This window comes from Coregonus clupeaformis, chromosome 10 (assembly GCF_020615455.1).
Source record: "Coregonus clupeaformis isolate EN_2021a chromosome 10, ASM2061545v1, whole genome shotgun sequence".
Classification (NCBI taxonomy): domain Eukaryota; kingdom Metazoa; phylum Chordata; class Actinopteri; order Salmoniformes; family Salmonidae; genus Coregonus; species Coregonus clupeaformis.
In genome coordinates this window covers 1,167,156-1,182,323 of record NC_059201.1, presented here as the reverse complement: position 1 = coordinate 1,182,323, position 15,168 = coordinate 1,167,156, and the positions used below count along the sequence as shown (strand labels likewise).

Here is a 15,168-nt window from a genome sequence, read left to right as displayed (position 1 = left end):
GTTATTGTTTTTCTATCATTACTCTTGTTTTTCTCTCTGTGTTGTTGGGAAGTCAGCATTTCACTGTTAGTCTACAGCTGTTGTTTATGAGGCATGTGAAAAGATGTATCGGGAGGAGGGGTGAAAGCACTGACTTGGTGACGATGGCACGGTCCTTCCTCTGGCTCTCTGCTCCAGGTTTCTCTCTCTGCACCTCTCCTTTCTTCGGCGTCTGTTTCTTCTGCTTCTTATTGCGGGCTGCACTTATGGTCTGGCCACAGTGTTTGGGCAACAACTAATGGGAAACGTGATTAAGAGGACCACAGAGAAGAAACAGTATTAGAAGAAACGTTTTCCATTAAAGTGTATTATACATTGCTTTTGAGTAATTTTACTTTTGTCTGCTATGCTGCAACCCCTCAGGAGTCTAAACTAAAATAAACATCCTCACATTGTTTTCCACCATAGAGAAAAACAACACTCTCACATTACATCACTTCCTCTTCACCTTCTCAGAGTGGCATTCTTAGTCTTCAAACTGGCACACTCCTACATTAAAGCTACAACCTGGGATTTGTTTTGTCAATGGGTAAACATCTAGAATTGAAATGACCGTTTTTTGTCTCCCAGATTCGTTTTTTGTATCTTTATATTGTGTCTGTAGTGACTAAGGGAGTGTTATAATTAGAAATAATGTCAATTGGCTGCATCAATCTTATAGTTAATTAGTTGTGTGACCTGTACGCTTCCCGCAGATTCCTGGTCATCCAGGTTGCATATCTCGAACACACACACACACACACACACACACACTGACATACACACACACCTGGTCATTGAGGTTGCACTGTTCGGCACAGATCTCTAAGATGACGGAGCTGGTCTGTCTGGCAATCTCCTCCAGGAAGGTCACACACAGACGCAGGCTCCTCTTCTCAACAGCCTCCGTCTAGACAGAGAAGACACGAAAAGACATGACAAGACACGACAAGACACGACAAGACACGACAAGACACGACAAGACACGACAAGACACGAAAGACACGACAAGACACGACAAGACACGACAAGACACAGACAAGACAAGACACGACAAGACACGACAAGACACGACACGACATGACAAGACAAGACACGACACGACACGACACGACAAGACAAGACAAGACACAGACAAGACACGACAAGACAAGACACAGACAAGACACAGACAAGACACAGACAAGACAAGACAAGACACAGACAAGACAAGACAAGACAAGACAAGACACAGACAAGACACAGACAAGACACAGACAAGACAAGACAAGACACAGACAAGACACAGACACAGACAAGACACGACAAGACACAGACAAGACACAGACAAGACACAACAAGAAACGACAAGACACCACACGACAAGACACAGACAAGACACAGACAAAACACAGACAAGACACAGACAAGACACAGACAAGACACAGACAAGACAAGACACGACAAGACACAGACAAGACACAGACAAGACATAGACAAGACACAGACAAGACACAACCAAACAAGACACAGACATGACAAGACATGACATGACAAGACACAGACAAGACACAGACAAGACACGACAAGACACGACAAGACACGACAACACACGACAAGACACAGACAAGACACAGACAAGACACAGACAAGACACAGAAAAGACACGACAAGACACAGACAAACACGACAAGACACGACAAGACACAGACAAGACACAGACAAGACACAGACAAGACACAGACAAGACATGACAAGACACGACAATACACGACAAGACACGACACGACAAGACAAGACACAGACACGACAAGACACGACAAGACATGACAAGACACGACAAGACACGACAAGACACGACACACAAGACACAGACAAGACACGACAAGACACGACAAGAAACCGACAAGACACGACAAGAAACAGACAAGAAACAGACAAGACACAGACAAGACACAGACAAGACACAGAAACGACAAAACACAGACAAGACAAGATATGACAAGACATGGAAACAGAGTTATCCCTTAGAGTTATCCCAACAGTAAATCACTGATACTCAGAGAGAGTTTGTATTTGTTTTTCTCCTATTGATTGAGATGTTTTACTCACTGGTTAAATTATTAGGGCCAGGAGTTTTTCCTGACCTTACCTGGAAACACTGGGTAAAACTACCCAGAACAGGTTCCCTGGAAAAAACTCACGGCCCTAATTATGAAAAATATCAAGGTTATTTAAATTCAGCTGCACTATTTCATATATATATATTCCACTTATGCTTTAACCTATTCCAGTAGTATATGGTTTAACCCATTCCTGTAGTACATAGTAGATTTAGGTCCGACTAGTGTCTCGGTACTCACCTCTTCTGGACAGAGCTGGTGGAGAGTCTGGTTGAAGTGGGAGCAGGCCAGAGGGAAAGACATGAGGTAACGTTGCATAGAAACCTCCTCACTGCTCTGAGAGAACATCTTCTCAAACACCCGCGGGTAGAAGCTGTGTACAGACACAATCATATTTCCAGTCTTTAGGAGTGAAGGGTTAACACACACCATTATGGTCTGCGTAGGGAATAAGGGTGCAATTTGGGATGCTGCCATGGTGTCACATACATCAGTTGCAGCCTTCACTGGCTCAGAAGTTGTTTTGGGATAGGAGCTAGACAAACACAACCAAAAGGGTGTGTATCGACATGTTGGTTTAAGACGTCAATGGTTCACATGCTGAATTCATCAATGATAAGAGTTGTTCGGTTTTCAGAATACGTGTGTGGCCCACAGTCCCTAGACCAGGGTTCCCCAATAGGCGGCCCGAGGGTGATATTTTTTTCTAAGCCATTTGTTATATATATATATATATACAGTGGGGAGAAAAAGTATTTGAAACACTGCCGATTTTGCAGGTTTTCCTACTTACAAAGCATGTAGAGGTCTGTAATTTTTATCATAGGTACACTTCAACTGTGAGAGACGGAATCTAAAACAAAAATCCAGAAAATCACATTGTATGATTTTTAAGTAATTAATTTGCATTTTATTGCATGACATAAGTATTTCATCACCTACCAACCAGTAAGAATTCCGTCTCTCACAGACCTGTAGTTTTTCTTTAAGAAGCCCTCCTGTTCTCCAATCATTACCTGTATTAACTGCACCTGTTTGAACTCGTTACCTGTATAAAAGACACCTGTCCACACACTCAATCAAACAGACTCCAACCTCTCCACAATGGCCAAGACCAGAGAGCTGTGTAAGGACATCAGGGTTAAAATTGTAGACCTGCACAAGGCTGGGATGAGCTACAGGACAATAGGCAAGCAATTGGCGCAATTATTAGAAAATTGAAGAAGTTCAAGATGACGGTCAATCACCCTCGGTCTGGGGCTCCATGCAAGATCTCACCTCGTGGGGCATCAATGATCATGAGGAAGGTGAGGGATCAGCCCAGAACTAAACGGCAGGACCTGGTCAATGACCTGAAGAGAGCTGGGACCACAGTCTCAAAGAAAACTATAAGTAACACACTACGCCGTCATGGATTAAAATCCTGCAGCGCACGCAAGGTCTCCCTGCTCAAGCCAGCGCATGTCCAGGCCCGTCTGAAGTTTGCCAATGACCATCTGGATGATCCAGAGGAGGAATGGGAGAAGGTCATGTGGTCTGATGAGACAAAAATATAGCTTTTTGGTTTAAACTCCACTGGCCGTGTTTGGAGGAAGAAGAATGATGAGTACAACCCCATGAACACCATCCCAACCGTGAAGCATGGAGGTGGAAACATCATTCTTTGGGGATGCTTTTCTGCAAAGGGGACAGGACAACTGCACCATATTGAGGGGAGGATGGATGGGGCCATGTATCTCGAGATCTTGGCCAACAACCTCCTTCCCTCAGTAAGAGCATTGAAGATGGGTCGTGGCTGGGTCTTCCAGCATGACAACGACCCGAAACATACAGCCAGGGCAACTAAGGAGTGGCTCCGTAAGAAGCATCTCAAGGTCCTGGAGTGGCCTAGCCAGTCTCCAGACCTGAACCCAATAGAAAATCTTTGGAGGGAGCTGAAAGTCCGTATTGCCCAGCGACAGCCCCGAAACCTGAAGGATCTGGAGAAGGTCTGTATGGAGGAGTGGGCCAAAATCCCTGCTGCAGTGTGTGCAAACCTGGTCAAGACCTACAGGAAACGTATGATCTATGTAATTGCAAACAAAGGTTTCTGTACCAAATATTAAGTTCTGCTTTTCTGATGTATCAAATACTTATGTAATGCAATAAAATGCAAATTAATTACTTAAAAATCATACAATGTGATTTTCTGGATTTTTGTTTTAGATTCAGTCTCTCAGAGTTGAAGTTTACCTATGATAAAAATTACAGACCTCTACATGCTTTGTAAGTAGGAAAACCTGCAAAATCGGCAGTGTATCAAATACTTGTTCTCCCCACTGTATATATAGTGCCTTCGGAAAGTATTCAGACCCCTTGACTTTTTCCACATTTTGTTACGTTACAGCCTTTTTCTAAAATGTATTAAACAAAAAATCTAAACACAATACTCCATAATGACAAAGCGAAAACAGGGTTTTAGATTTTTTTCCAAATGTATCAACAATAAAAAACTGAAAGTATTATGACCCTTTGCTATGAGACTCAAAATTGAGCTCAGGTGCATCCTGTTTCCATTGATCATCCTTGAGATGTTTCTACAACTTGATTGGAGTCCACCTGTGGTAAATTCAATTGACTGGACATGATTTGGAAAGGCACACACCTGTCTATATAAGGTCCCACAGTTGACAGTGCCTGTCAGAACAAAAACCAAGCCATGAAGTCAAAGGAATTGTCTGTAGAGCTCAGAGACAGGAACACAGTTGCCTCCATCATTCTTAAATGGAAGAAGTTTGGAACACCCAAGACTCTTCCTAGAGCTGCCGCCCGGCCAAACTGAGCAATCGGGGGAGAAGGGCCTTGGTCAGGGAGGTGACCAAGAACCTGATGGTCACTCTGACAGAGCTCTAGAGTTCCTCTGTGGAGATGGGAGAACCTTCCAGAAGGACAACCATCTCTGCAGCACTCCACCAATCAGGCCTTTATGGTAGAGTGGCCAGATGGAAGCAACTCCTCAGTAAAAGGCACCTGACAGCCCGCTTGGAGTTTGCCAAAAGGCACCTAAAGGACTCTCAGACCAAGATTGAACACTGGGATTTTTGCACCTTCTTCAAGGCAAAACTGCTCCAGCTTCTTCAAGTTGGATGGGTTCCGCTGGTGTACAGCAATCTTTAAGTCATACCACAGATTCTCAATTGGATTGAGGTCTGGGCTTTGACTAGGCCATTCCAAGACATTTAAATGTTTCCCCTTAAACCACTCGAGTGTTGCTTTAGCAGTATGCTTAGGGTCATTGTCCTGCAGGAAGGTGAACCTCCGTCCCAGTCTCAAATCTCTGTAAGACTGAAACAGGTTTCCCTCAAGAATTTCCCTGTATTTAGCACAATCCATCATTCCTTCAATTCTGACCAGTTTCCCAGTCCCTGCCGATAGAAAACATCCCCACAGCATGATGCTGCCACCACCATGCTTCACTGTGGTGATGGTGTTATTGGGGTGATGAGAGGTGTTGGGTTTGTGCCAGACATAGCATTTTCCTTGATGGCCAAAAAGCTCAATTTTAGTCTCATCTGACCAGAGTACCTTCTTCCATATGTCTGGGGAGTCTCCCATATGCCTTTTGGTGAACACCAAACGTGTTTGCTTATTTTTTTTTAAGCAATGGATTTTTTTCTGGCCACTCTTCGGTAAAGCCCAGCTCTGTGGAGTGTACGGCTTAAAGTGGTCCTATGGACAGATACTCCAATCTCCGATGTGGAGCTTTGCAGCTCCTTCAGGGTTATCTTTGGTGTCTTTGTTGCCTCTCTGATTAATGCCCTCCTTGCCTGGTCCATGAGTTTTGGTGGGCGACCCTCTCTTGGCAGGTTTGTTGTGGTGCCATATTCTTTCAATTTTTTAATTATGGATTTAATGGTGCTCCGTGGGATGTTCAAAGTTTCTGATATTTTTTTATAACCCAACCCTGATCTGTACTTCTCCACAACTTTGTCCCTGACCTGGTGCCGCTTGCTTGGTGGTGTTGCAAACTCTGGGGCCTTTCTGAACAGGTGTATATACACTGAGATCATGTGACAGATCATGTGACACTTAGATTGGACACAGTGGACTTTATTCAACTGATTATGTGACTTCTGAAGGGAATTGGTTGCACCAGATCTTATTTAGGGGCTTCATAGCAAAGGGGGTGAATACATATGCACACACCACTTTTCCGTTATTTATTTTTTATAATAAACTAATCCAAATAAAAATACATTTAAATTACAGGTTGTAATGCAACAAAATACTTGTGCAAGGCGCTGTATAGTGTATATTGAAATGGTATATATAAAATGTTCATTCTTGGACATAAGAGACTGTAAAATCATCATGTAATGAGCTCAAAGTGATGATAATTTAGGAAGTCTGTTCCCAAGTATTTCCATGCATAAATAGAGAGGCATATGTGATCGTATCCCAATGTAATCGGCCCACGGCTGAATGTAATTGGGGAACACTGCCCCATAGACCATATTGGGGACTCCTGTCATAGACCCTGTTGGGGACCCCTACCATAGACCCTGTTGCACATCATTTACAGTAGATCAGATTATTTGTATATACTGTAAGTAATATCTAGGACTAGGTGATAGGCTAGGTAGACGTTTTGCCATATTGCTTTTATCCAATCCCTTCTGATCTACAGAAGTACCAATGGACTAGGGAATAGTGGGGGTAGGGACTAGTTGGGGTAGGGTCTAGTGGGGGTAGGATCTAGAGGGACTAGGGTTTAGTGGGGGTAGGGACTGGGGGGGGTAGTAGGGACTAGCAGGACTAGTGGGGGTAGTGACTATTGGGGGTAGGGACTAGAGGGGGTAGAGACTAGCGGGGGTAGGGTTTAGTGGGGGTAGGGACTAGAGGGGTAGGGTTTAGAGGGGGTAGGGTCTAGAGGAGGTAGGGTCTAGTGGGGGTAGGGACTAGAGGGGGTAGGGTTAGAGGGGGTAGGGACTAGAGGCGGTAGGGTCTAGTGGGGGTAGGGACTAGAGGGGGTAGGGATTAGAGGGGGTAGGGTCTAGAGGGGGTAGGGTCTAGTGGGGGTAGGGACTAGAGGGGGTAGGGATTAGAGGGGGTAGGGTCTAGAGGGGGTAGGGTATAGAGGGGGTAGGGTCTAGAGGAGTAGGGTCTAGTGGGGGTAGTGACTAGAGGGGTAGGGACTAGAATGGATAGGGACTACAAGTGGTAGGGATTAGTGAGGTTAGGGGCTAGAGGGGGTAGGGTCTAGTGGGGGTAGGGACTAGAGGGTGTAGGGACTAGAAGGACTAGTCGGGGTAGGGACTAGAGGGGGTAGGTTCTAGTGGTGGTAGGGCTAGAGAGGGTAGGGACTAAAGGGGGTAGGGACTAGTGGGGGTAGGGACTAGAGGGACTAGAGGAGATAGGGTCTAGTCGGGGTAGGGACTAGAGGGGGTAGGGTCTAGTGGTGGTAGGGACTAGAGGGGGTAGGGTCTAGTGGTGGTAGGGCTAGAGAGGGTAGGGACTAGAGGGGGTAGGGACTAGAGGAGGTAGGGTTAAGCGGGCATAAGGACTAAAAGGGGTAGGGTCTAGAGGGGGTAGGGTCTAGAGAGGGTAGGGTCTAGTGGGAGTAGGGACTAGAGGGTCTAGTCGGGGTAGGGACTAGAGGGGGTAGGGTCTAGTGGTGGTAGGGACTAAAGGGGGTAGGGACTAGAGGAGGTAGGGTCTAGTGGGAGTAGGGTCTAGTGGTGGTAGGGCTAGAGAGGGTAGGGTCTAGAGGGGGTAGGGTCTAGTCAGGGTAGGGACTAGAGGGGGTAGGGTCTAGTGGTGGTAGGGCTAGAGAGGGTAGGGACTAAAGGGGGTAGGGACTAGTGGGGGTAGGGACTAGAGGGGGTAGGGACTAGAGGGGGTAGGGACTAGTGCAGCAGTATTCAAACTTTCTCAGTGGCGAACCCTTTTTTTTCTCACCAGAATTTCCCAACTACAATTCCCCCATGACCCAACAAGGGGTCGCAACCATGACTTTCAATACCACTGGAGTAGAGGATGTTTTTTTCAATGGGGCCCATGGGGAACCAGACTGACCAGAGGATGGAGAGATCTGAGGTTTCGTGAAGCATCTCCTCCACGTTGTCCAACATCTTGGTGTGGAATTGGGTCATGTTCATCACTTTAGCCAGGTCTGGGTAGTCCTTGAGGGAGAGAGGGGCCTTGGACACGCTGGTGTAGGTCTGTAACATGACACCCAAAGCGAAAAATTTATATATTTTATATATACAAGTATACTTAAATACACAAAAAATTCAAATAATATACTGTAAATACGAGATGTATTTTTCTAGTATATCTTAAGAATTACGAAAATAATAAAGGGCTAATATTGCACAATCCAGTAAAGCTCTTAGAGACTTCCCCAAGAAGACTCACCTCTGCAAATCGCTGCCAACAGTGTTTCTAGCATGCATTGACCGAGGGAGCTGAATACTTATGCCACGACTATATTTTAGTTATTTTTCTTTCTATCAATCTTTTCAAAAAAATCTATAGAAATCTTCCACTTTGACAGAGTATTTTATGTAGATTGTTAACAAAAAATTACAATTAAATCAACGTTTTAATCCCACTTTGTAAGAAAATGGGAATAAATCCAAGGTGTATAAATACTTTTGCAAGGCACTGTAGTTTCAGTGCCAATAATGAGTATTGAAGTAAGAGTGCAGAGAAGGTTGACAATGATAACGATTGTTTATTGCACAGCTGAGAAACATACTTCCTGAGAGTATACTTTTTCAAATCTCTAGAAAATATACTCAAGTATACTTTCAAAAAAGTGTATTTAACTTAAATGTCCACAAAATATATTTAAAGTATACTTTCAAAAACGCATGTGCACAAACATTTGCATACCCCATCATCCTTTTCTGCAGCTGAAGTTTTGATTCATAATATTATATTGTTCCTCATATTTATCTTCTTCAAATGTTTTGATGTTCATTTTTCAAACTGAATAATGTTGTACTTTTAATTACACATTACACATTTTATTGAAATCTTAAATTATTACCATAATGTGAACAACTAAAGTGTGAAATGCGAATGGTGCACAGTTCTCAAAGTATTGCTTGTAAATTGCTGCTCCAGCCACAACTACTTTGTAAATAGCACGTTAACATTGGCTGAGAAGATGCCTTGGTCAATCAAGTTAGACTTTACATGGCAAATTACAATAGCTAATGTGGTTAATGAGTAGAAGTGTCTTTGTAAAAGTATACTTGAAACATATTAAAAATTAACTTTGTTTGTAAAGACAATACAGGAATTCTAATTCAAATACCATTTTAGTATATTTCTAATGTATGAGAAATAAACATAAAATATACTTAAGGTGTATTCAAAGTATATTTGTTTTGCTCTTTATCTAATACACTAAGAATATACACTGCTCAAAAAAATAAAGGGAACACTAAAATAACACATCCTAGATCTGAATGAATGAAATAATCTTATTAAATACTTTTTTCTTTACATAGTTGAATGTGCTGACAACATAATCACACACAAATTATCAATGGAAATCAAATGTATCAACCCATGGAGGTCTGGATTTGGAGTCACCCTCAAAATTAAAGTGGAAAACCACACTACAGGCTGATCCAACTTTGATGTAATGTCCTTAAAACAAGTCAAAATGAGGCTCAGTTGTGTGTGTGGCCTCCACATGCCTGTATGACCTCCCTACAACGCCTGGGCATGCTCCTGATGAGGTGGCGGATGGTCTCCTGAGGGATCTCCTCCCAGACCTGGACTAAAGCATCCGGCAACTCCTGGACAGTCTGTGGTGCAACGTGGCGTTGGTAGATGGAGCGAGACATGATGTCCCAGATGTGCTCAATTGGATTCAGGTCTGGGGAACGGGCGGGCCAGTCCATAGCATCAATGCCTTCCTCTTGCAGGAACTGCTGGCACACTCCAGCCACATGAGTCCTTGCATTAGGAGGAACCCAGGGCCAACCGCACCAGCATATGGTCTCACAAGGGGTCTGAGGATCTCATCTTGGTACCTAATGGCAGTCAGGCTACCTCTGGCGAGCACATGGAGGGCTGTGCGGCCCCCCAAAGAAATGCCACCCCACACCATGACTGACCCACCGCCAAACCGGTCATCCTGGAGGATGTTGCAGGCAGCAGAACGTTCTCCACGGCGTCTCCAGACTCTGTCACGTCTGTCACATGTGCTCAGTGTGAACCTGCTTTCATCTGTGAATAGCACAGGGCGCCAGTGGCGAATTTGCCAATCTTGGTGTTCTCTGGCAAATGACAAATGTCCTGCACGGTGTTGGGCTGTAAGCACAACCCCCACCTGTGGACGTCGGGCCCTCATACCACCCTCATGGAGTCTGTTTCTGACCGTTTGAGCAGACACATGCACATTTGTGGCCTGCTGGAGGTCATTTTGCAGGGCTCTGGCAGTGCTCCTTCCTGCTCCTCCTTGCACAAAGGCGGAGGTAGCAGTCCTGCTGCTGGGTTGTTGCCCTCCTACGGCCCCCTCCACGCCTCCTGATGTACTGGCCTGTCTCCTGGTAGCGCCTCCATGCTCTGGACACTACGCTAACAGACACAGCAAACCTTGCCTCTCATGCTACCACTAGAGTGAAAGCACCGCCAGCATTCAAAAGTGACCAAAACATCAGCCAGGAAGCATAGGAACTGAGAAGTGGTCTGTGGTCACCACCTGCAAAACCAGTCCTTTATTGGGGGTGTCTTGCTAATTGCCTATAATTTCCACCTGTTGTCTATTCCATTTGCACAACAGCATGTGACATTTATTGTCAATCAGTGTTGCTTCCTAAGTGGACAGTTTGATTTCACAGAAGTGTGATTGACTTGGAGTTACATTGTGTTGTTTAAGTGTTCCCTTTATTTTTTTGAGCAGTGTACTTAAGTACAGAAAAGTGTCCCAATTTAGATCATTTAAAATGTATTTAATATACTTAAATGCTAATAAAATACAAATACAATTGATATCAAATGCATTAAATGTATTTAAAATTGTTCCAATTTAGACTATTTTAAATATACTTAAAATATGTTAATGAAGTACGATTTAAATATATTTAAAAATATATTTAAAAAAATCAGCTTGGGACACTACATACACCATCAAGAGTTGGACACAACAAGGCACGTTTAAAGGTGCAATGCAGCCATTTCTATCTCAATTTTAAATCATTTATGGGTAACAATTAAGTACCTTACTGTGATTGTTTTCAATTAAAATTGTCAAAAAGAAACACAAATAGCTTCTTATCAAGTGGTCTGAGTGGGAACAGTGTGTTTACAGTGTAGGCTTATAACATGTAACAGTGTGTGATAAATGTAAAGTATTTATAGGGTAAGTGAAGTCCCATACCTGTAATCTTAACCAGTCCAGTCTCAGAGCCCTGAAGTCAAACTCCTCTCCGTTTTCCACTGTTGAGGGACATGCGGTAGTATCACACATGAAGTAGGCCTAGCATTACATATCAATCGGACACATTATAGATTTCAGATACATTTTGTTTACCTTGCTTGATAGTCAGTGCAGACAGGGTTGAGACAAACGATGTCATCAGGACTGATTCCTCTTCTGGACAGACATACATATTCTACAGGACGGAATAGTCCGAACAGTAAGAAAAGCATTCCCTATGCATTTACAATGGGATAAATGCTTACTTAGACTAAAAACAGCACATACAGTATGATGACGATGAACAACTATTCTGCCTGCCCCTGCAATAATAATGACCCAAGAATAGATCCTTGAGGTACACCACATTGTATTGTGTCTCTATTCAATTCAAGTTCCATACAGTAAGGCTTCCCCCCGGTACCTGTATGGTGTCGTTGAGGAGCAGGGCATCAAACTGGGCCAGGTACTGGATGTGGTAGCGTTGAACCACACGGCTGTACTTAGTCACCAGGGTCCTCAACCTCTCCATGTAGAACAGGAGCTCAGCCATCTGCCTGCAGCACACACATAGAAACACATTCACTACTGACTAGTGTATCAACAGTAGGACTACACATAGAAACACATTAACTACTGACTACTGTATCAACAGTAGGACTATACATAAACACATTAACTACTGACTACTGTATCAACAGTAGGACTACACATAGAAACACATTCACTACTGACTAGTGTATCAACAGTAGGACTATACATAAACACATTAACTACTGACTAGTGTATCAACAGTAGGACTATACATAAACACATTAACTACTGACTACTGTATCAACAGTAGGACTATACATAAACACATTAACTACTGACTAGTGTATCAACAGTAGGACTATACATAAACACATTAACTACTGACTACTGTATCAACAGTAGGACTATACATAAACACATTAACTACTGACTACTGTATCAACAGTAGGACTACACATAAACACATTAACTACTGAATACTGTATCAACAGTAGGACAATACATAAACACATTAACTAGTGACTACTGTATCAACAGTAGGACTATAAATAAACACATTAACTACTGACTAGTGTATCAACAGTAGGACTATACATAAACACATTAACTACTGACTAGTGTATCAACAGTAGGACTATACATAAACACAATTAACTACTGACTACTGTATCAACAGTAGGACTACACATAAACACATTAACTACTGACTACTGTATCAACAGTAGGACTATACATAAACACATTAACTACGTGACTACTGTATCAACAGTAGGACTATACATAAACACATTAACTACTGACTACTGTATCAACAGTAGGACTACACATAGAAACACATTAACTACTGACTACTGTATCAACAGTAGGACTATACATAAACACATTAACTACTGACTACTGTATCAACAGTAGGACTATACATAAACACATTAACTACTGACTAGTGTATCAACAGTAGAACTATACATAAACACATTAACTACTGACTACTGTATCAACAGTAGGACTACACATAGAAACACATTAACTACTGACTACTGTATCAACAGTAGGACAATACATAAACACATTAACTACTGACTAGTGTATCAACAGTAGGACTACACATAAACACATTAACTACTGACTAGTGTATCAACAGTAGGACTATACATAAACACATTAACTAGTGACTACTGTATCAACAGTAGGACTATACATAAACACATTAACTAGTGACTACTGTATCAACAGTAGGACAATACATAAACACATTAACTAGTGACTACTGTATCAACAGTAGGACTATACATAAACACATTAACTACTGACTAGTGTATCAACAGTAGGACTATACATAAACACATTAACTAGTGACTACTGTATCAACAGTAGGACTATACATAAACACATTAACTACTGACTACTGTATCAACAGTAGGACTATACATAAACACATTAACTAGTGACTACTGTATCAACAGTAGGACTATACATAAACACATTAACTAGTGACTAATGTATCAACAGTAGGACTATACATAAACACATTAACTAGTGACTACTGTATCAACAGTAGGACTGTACATAAACACATTAACTAGTGACTAATGTATCAACAGTAGGACTATACATAAACACATTAACTAGTGACTACTGTATCAACAGTAGGACTATGCATAAACACATTAACTAGTGACTAATGTATCAACAGTAGGACTATACATAAACACATTAACTACTGACTAGTGTGTGACCAGTACAGTAGGACTTTACTGTGCTTTAACAACCAGATAGCTGTTGTATAAGCTTATTCTCCAATGTTTAGATTTGTGAATTGAAAGCTAATGTTAAATGCAACTTGCAAAACTGTAATGTACAGGAGAGCCGCTTGAAACTAAAACATATTTTTCATGCATTGTGCTCAGCGTGCTAATTTGGTACTGTATACATTTATACTGTATACATTTATACTGTATATATTTATACTGTATATATTTATGGCTGATATTGGACATTGATAGAAAGTGGCATGGCAGGAGGGTCTGGTGTGGTTAGAAGGTCTGTTGTGGTTAGAAGGTCTGGTGTGGTAAGAAGGTCTGGTGTGGTTAGAAGGTCTGGTGTGGTTAGAGGATCTGTTGTGGTTAGAAGGTCTGGTGTGGTTAGAAGGTCTGTTGTGGTTAGAAGGTCTGGTGTGGTTAGAAGGTCTGTTGTGGTTAGAAGGTCTGGTGTGGTTAGAAGGTCTGTTGTGATTAGAAGGTCTGTTGTGGTTAGAAGGTCTGGTGTGGTTAGAAGGTCTGGTGTGGTTAGAAGGTCTGCTCTGTGTCTAACTTCAAACGTACGAGTCTACGTAGTCCTCCGGGGTCTTGGTCTTGGGAATATTCTCAGAATGTCTGACGAGCCACAGAACCTCGTCACGGGAAAATGACAGAGCCATGAAGACAAACAACACCTTGGGGATGGATTGACAGAAAGAGGGGGGAGAAGGGAGAAAGGGGGGATAGAGTGAGAGAGAGAGAGAGAGAGAGAGAGAGAGAGAGAGAGAGAGAGAGAGAGAGAGAGAGAGAGAGAGAGAGAGAGAGAGAGAGAGAGAGAGAGAGAGAGAGAGAGAGAGAGAGAGAGAGAGAGAAATAACAGAATAATATGTAGCATAAGACCCAAGACCGTTTGACCATATTCGTGTACTGAATATAAACTGCTCTGCGTTTATTTCAAAGCTCACTGTCTGTGTTTAGTAGTACAGAATGAGAGGTCAATGCCAATAATGTCTATGTAATACATCTTTGAAAAATTTATTATGATAATATTCAAACATACAGGGAAGCTGAACATGCAATAGATTGGCATTATTAGCCAGATGAACTGAATGAGTGAGTGTTATGCACCTTGGGTCCCAGGAGTCCAGGTTCATCCTCCAGGACTTTGACCAGCTCCTTCAAGGCATTCCTCAGGAAACCTCTCCTTTCTCTGTGCATGGCTCCACTGGCATACATATGACAACATCACACATAGTTATTTCTATTCTTGACTTCAACTGTTAATCATATGGTGGCCCTGGATGCTGGTTCTAATCCGGCTTGAAGGACCATGAAAAATAATGCTACTTGTTGTTGATGT

The 15,168-nt window shown here is 42.5% G+C and overlaps 1 protein-coding gene across 4 annotated transcripts in view; it reads right to left on the bottom strand.

The window, feature by feature from the left end:
- nckap1l (NCK associated protein 1 like) overlaps nucleotides 1-15,168 on the bottom strand; it is a 47,802-nt gene that overhangs the window by 14,909 nt on the left and 17,725 nt on the right. For all 4 annotated transcript variants that reach the window (XM_045222804.1, XM_041887298.2, XM_045222805.1 and 1 more), the window contains exons 11-19: nucleotides 14,937-15,033; nucleotides 14,394-14,503; nucleotides 11,963-12,095; nucleotides 11,653-11,734; nucleotides 11,500-11,558; nucleotides 8,175-8,320; nucleotides 2,361-2,493; nucleotides 809-928; nucleotides 135-274 (exon numbers count right to left, since the gene is read on the bottom strand). In XM_045222804.1, coding sequence (XP_045078739.1) covers nucleotides 135-274; nucleotides 809-928; nucleotides 2,361-2,493; nucleotides 8,175-8,320; nucleotides 11,500-11,558; nucleotides 11,653-11,734; nucleotides 11,963-12,095; nucleotides 14,394-14,503; nucleotides 14,937-15,033 — 1,020 coding nt within the window. The remainder of the gene's footprint in view (nucleotides 1-134; nucleotides 275-808; nucleotides 929-2,360; nucleotides 2,494-8,174; nucleotides 8,321-11,499; nucleotides 11,559-11,652; nucleotides 11,735-11,962; nucleotides 12,096-14,393; nucleotides 14,504-14,936; nucleotides 15,034-15,168) is intronic.